We start from the raw sequence: 4,945 nt of genomic DNA, 5'->3' as shown, positions 1-4,945 counted from the left end.
CCGGGGAGGGGGGGGGGCGGCTCTGAGGGGACGGAAAGGGCGGGAAGAGCCAGGGGAGCCCAGAGCCCCGTCCCTCACCGCGGGAGCAGCCGGTGGCGCAAAATCCTGCCTTTGGTGGTGGAAAGTGCTGGTTTTGGTGGTGGAAAATGCCGTTTTCCCGTGAAACCTGCCCAAAATGAGGTGTTTCCCGCTGAGGGGCGGCGAATCCCCTCAGAGCGGCGCTGAGGGGGCGCGCGGGACGCCAGGGGGCGCTGCGCGTTGGGCCGGGTTGGGGAGAAACGGGGGGGTATTTATGGTCTGTTGAGCCCCCCTATAAATAAAGAGGGGGGACACTGCGAACACAAAGGGGGGAGGATGGAGACCCCAAAGGAGGGACCCCAAAAATCTAGGGGGGAAAAAAATACACCCCAAAAACGGGGCGAGGTCGAGCCCCTCATTACTGGGGGGGGGCCCCCACTGAGGGGGTGTCGAGCCCCAAAATCGGGGAGCAGCCCCCCCTGCGAGCCGAGGGGGTCCCTGCCAAGGGGGGGTTCACCCCTGCCGGGGGGCGCGCAGCCCCCCGAGAGGGGAGGGTGCTGTAACTGCTTTGCAATGTATTTATGGGGGGGGTATTTATGGGGGGGAGCTGGTGAGCGCGGTTCCCGCCAACCGGCTCTGCTTCGAATGCGGCCAGCGCGGCGTCACCTACGTGGACATCAGCGTGGGCAGCCTCGTGTGCACCGGCTGCTCGGGGGCGCTGTGAGCGGGGCGGGGCCAAGGGGGTGAGGGCGGGGCCGGGGCGGGGGCGTGGCTAATTTACACCTGAGCGCGGTGGGCGGGGCTCACCGGGTCAAGCTGTCATTCATTTCTGCTCCCTTTGGGGGCGGGGCTCTGCAGCAGGGGGCGTGGCCGCGGCACGTGGCTTCCCATGCTGGGGTTGTTTTTTGAGAGAAAAAAGCTGAATTTTGGGTGTTTACGGGCGCAGGGGGGGGCGCTGACCCCCCGAATCCCCACGCAGGCGGGGACTGAACCCCCCCCACCGCGTCAAGTCCATCTCCATGACGACGTTCAGCGAGGCCGAGGTGCTGTTCCTGCAGGCGCACGGCAATGAGGTAAGGCGGCGGCCGTGGGGGTCCTGCCCTCTCCGTCCCACCCTGCCCCCATCCCCACGGCCCCTCCCGACCCCCCTCAGGCCTGCAGGAGGGTCTGGCTCGGCACCTTCGACCCCCGCACGTCGCCGCTGCCCGACTCCCGCGACCCCCAGAAGGTGAAGGAGTTCCTGCAGGAGAAATACGAGAAGAAGCGATGGTAGGAGAGGGGCTGGGGGCGCCTTTATGGGGGGGCAGCAGGGGTGAGCGCCCCTGAGCCCACGTTCTGCCCTCCCGTGGCAGGTACGTGGCGCCAGAACGAGCCAAAGAACAGGTGAAACCCCCCCAAAGCGCCGCGGCAGAGCCCGGGCCCCCCCAGCTCCTCCACGGGGACGCGGGGACGCTGGCACAGGTGGGCCCGGGCTCCTGGTGGGGGTCCCCAGGGGGATGGCACCCCCTGACCCTGCGGTGCCCCCCCAGCGCCCTGCCCAGCCGGCGCGGAAGGCCAGCACCGACCTGCTGGCCGACATCGGGGGGGACCCCTTCGCCAGCCCTGCCCCCGCGCCCGCCTTCCCCGGTGAGCCGGGGGCTCCGAGGGTGGGGAGGGGCCTGGGCGTGGAGCACGGGGGTCTCTGGGGGGGCCTGGTGACCCCCGAGTGACCCCCTCCCCAGCCCCAGCCCCAGCCCGGTCTGCCTTCCCCAGTTTCGATGCCTTCGGAGGCAGCGCTGCAGCAGCCGCGTTTGGGGGAGCCGTGCCCCCCTTCCACATCCCCCCCACCACCACAGGTACCCTGAGACCCCCCCGGGACTCTCGGAGAGGGTCTGGGGTCCCTGCGGGGGGCCAGGGAGGGGTTTGGTGTCGTCCCCCCCCGCCCCAGATCTTTGGGACCCCTGGGATCGATGGGCGAGGGGGGGCTGGGGTCTCCCCATCCCTGTGGGGTGCTGGGGAGGGGGCTTGGGTAGCCGTGGGGACATTGGGGAAGGGTTTGGTGGCAGCCTGGAATTTCTGGGGAGGGGGGAGAGAGCCCCCCCATCTCATAGTGGGGGGTGGGGAAGGAGTTTTGGGTGGTCGAGCGTCACGGGGAGGTTTTGGGGGGCTCTGTCGCTCTCAGGAATTTTGGGAACCCCCCCCCCCATGGCTCCTCTCTTGCACCTGCAGGGGGGGTGGCTGCACAGGGCGTGGCCACCCCTGTCCCGCCCACAGGGGGAGGAGCTTCTGTCAGGTACCGCCCCTCCCCCCCACCTTTCCAGCCCTGCAGGACCCTCCCCTCCCCCCTCACAGCTGCCCCTCCCCCTGCAGCCTCTTCGGGACCCTCCGTGACCCCCCAGCGCTGCCCCACGGGGGTAAGTCGGGCTTCACCCCCCCATTTCCCACCCCTCAAAGTGAGGGGGGGGCGCAGGGGTGACACTTGTGCCCCCCCCTCACCCCCAGGCTACACCAACCCCTTCACGGCCCCCGTGGCCCCCAGACCCTCCACCAACCCCTTCGAGAGCAGCGGTGAGTGACCCCCGACCCCCAGGCTGGGGTCTGGACCCCCCCCATTCCCCATCCAGGGGGGGTTCTGGACCTCCCTGACCCCCCATTCCCCATCCAGGGTGGGTCTGGACCCCCCTGACCCCCATTCCCCATCCAGGGGGGTTCTGGACCCCCCTGACCCCCCGTTCCAACCAGGGTGGGTCTGGACACCCCCATTCCCCATCCAGGGGGGTTCTGGACCCCCCTGACCCCCCATTCCCCATCCAGGGGGGGTTCTGGACCCCCCGCTGACCCCCCCTTGTGCCCCCCCCAGACCGTCCCGGCCCCGACGGCGCCGTTCGGCATCAGGCCCCGGGCCACCAACCCCTTCCTATGACCGCAGCTGCTCCGGGGGGCCCTGGCAGTGCACGCCCCTCCGCCGGGACCAGGTGTTGTTTTTGTTCCGAGAGATTTATGGCGGTATTTAATATATCACCGGTAGAAAACGGCTCCGATCCCGCTGCGTCCCTCGCGCTGCCCCGCCGAAACCTCCGCGGGGCGGGCTCCCCTCACGGCCGTGCCCTCGGTAAAGATGGCGGCCAGCGGAGCCTCCCCTCACGGCCGTGCCCCCGGTAAAGATGGCGGCCACGGGGCGGGCTCCCCTCACGGCCGTGCCCTCGGTAAAGATGGCGGCCAGCGGGGCCTCCCCTCACGGCCGTGCCCCCGGTAAAGATGGCGGCCAGCGGAGCCTCCCCTCACGGCCGTGCCCCCGGTAAAGATGGCGGCCAGCGGAGCCTCCCCTCACGGCCGTGCCCTCGGTAAAGATGGCGGCCAGCGGAGCCTCCCCTCACGGCCGTGCCCTCGGTAAAGATGGCGGCCAGCGGAGCCTCCCCTCACGGCCGTGCCCCCGGTAAAGATGGCGGCCACGGGGCGGGCTCCCCTCACGGTTTTGCCCTCACGGCTGTGCCCCCGGTAAAGATGGCGGCCATGGACGAAGCCTCCCCTCACGGTTTTGCCCTCATTAAAGATGGCGCCTCCACAGCCCCTGCCCGCCCTTAACCAAGATGGCGGCCGGCGCCTCACCGCTGAGGGCACGGCCACGGCGGCCTGCCCTCAACAAAGATGGCGCCGAACCCGCGGGGGGGAGGGGCACTTAACGGAGAGGAATTAACGGGGGCACCGGAGGGGGGGAGGGGAATTAACGGGGCCACCGGGGGGGGACGGGCGCCCCCAGCCCCCCCCGCGGGGTCCGGGCCGGGCTCGGCTCCTGCAGCACCTGCTGGGGAAGGGCGGAGTTAGCGGCGGTGCTTTGGGGAGTGGGGGACACGGGGCAGCGCAGCACAGCTGGGGGGGGTGGGGGGGGGGCGTCCCCTTTTGGGCACAGAAAGGGCGAAAACGGACAAAAACAAAAAGCTGAGCGGTGGCAGCAGGAGAGGGGCAGGACTGAACCCCCCCGCCCCAGGGTTTGGTCCCGGCCGGTGAGCGGAGCGTCACAAAGGGACGGGGATGTACCAAGTGTGATTTTGAGGGGGACGTCCACACCCAGAAACATTATAATAACCGGCGTAACAACCCTACCGTAGTTAAATATAATAATTTTAATAATAATTAATTACAATAAATTTTGGTCATCCGCATCTTAGTGTTCTTTCACCATAATTAACTGTAATAATTAACTTATTATGCTCACAGTCCCGTATAACAACTCATTATAATACCTCATTATAATACCGGCAACTCGTTATAATAATAAAACTCATCATAATAACTCATCATAATTATAATACCAATAATTAAGGGGGGGCCACAAGGGGTTCAGCCCCTCCCCCTTCCCTGCCTCAGTTTCCCCAGCGTTAAGGCACAAGAAAAGAAGGGGGGCAAGGAAAGGTGCGAAGGCGGGACCCCCCCCCCGGGGGTTTGGGGGTTCCCCCGGGTTCCGGGGGGTTCCCCCAGGCCCTGGGGGGGCTCCCCATGGTTTTGGGGGGGCTCCCCGTGGTCCGGGGGGTCCCTCAGCAGCCGAAGAGCGCGCGGTGCGCGGCCACGAGCAGCGCCATGAGGAGGCCGTAGAAGAGGGCGAAGAGCAGCCCGGGGGGGCGGCGCCGGGGGTCGGGGTTTTGGGTCAGTTTTGGGATGTTTTTGGGTCAGTTTTGGGTCAGTTTGGGGTCAGTTTGGGGTCAGTTTTGGGGTGTTTTTGGGTCAGTTTGGGGTCAGTTTGGGGTCAGTTTCGGGGTGCACTCACGGCCCAGGGCCGCAGCCGCGCCGCCACGCGCCCCAGCAGCTCGGGGTCCCCCAGCTCGTCCGGCAGCCGCAGCTGCAGCAGCGCCTCCAGGCTCTGCGGGGTGGGGGGCACAGCGGGGACCCCCCCGGGCGGCTCAGGGGGGGAACGGACCCCGGAGCCCCCCAAAACACCCGGGGGGGGGAG

General features: G+C 67.6%; 2 protein-coding genes across 2 annotated transcripts in view; one reads left to right on the top strand and one right to left on the bottom strand.

The window, feature by feature from the left end:
* Nucleotides 1-625: 625 nt before the first annotated feature.
* LOC121363933 (arf-GAP domain and FG repeat-containing protein 2-like) lies at nt 626-2,596 on the top strand (the record flags this gene model as incomplete). Its single annotated transcript, XM_041486717.1, has 9 exons — nt 626-738; nt 998-1,091; nt 1,172-1,287; nt 1,371-1,479; nt 1,548-1,644; nt 1,740-1,853; nt 2,227-2,290; nt 2,368-2,411; nt 2,500-2,596. Coding segments are annotated over 9 exons (825 nt in total), but the record flags the coding sequence as incomplete, so codon positions are not given.
* Nucleotides 2,597-4,727: 2,131 nt separating this feature from the next.
* The window catches only part of LOC121363932 (leucine-rich repeat and calponin homology domain-containing protein 4-like), a 2,792-nt gene continuing 2,574 nt past the window's right edge, over nt 4,728-4,945 (bottom strand). The window contains exon 12 of the mRNA XM_041486716.1: nt 4,728-4,855. Within this exon, the coding sequence (XP_041342650.1) occupies nt 4,742-4,855 (114 nt within the window). The 3' untranslated portion in view covers nt 4,728-4,741. The remainder of the gene's footprint in view (nt 4,856-4,945) is intronic.

This window comes from Pyrgilauda ruficollis, unplaced genomic scaffold (assembly GCF_017590135.1).
Source record: "Pyrgilauda ruficollis isolate IOZ18807 unplaced genomic scaffold, ASM1759013v1 scaffold775, whole genome shotgun sequence".
In the NCBI taxonomy this organism is placed as follows: Eukaryota; Metazoa; Chordata; class Aves; order Passeriformes; family Passeridae; genus Pyrgilauda; species Pyrgilauda ruficollis.
Note: the sequence above shows the minus strand (reverse complement) of the source record. Positions and strands in the feature narration are given on the sequence as shown.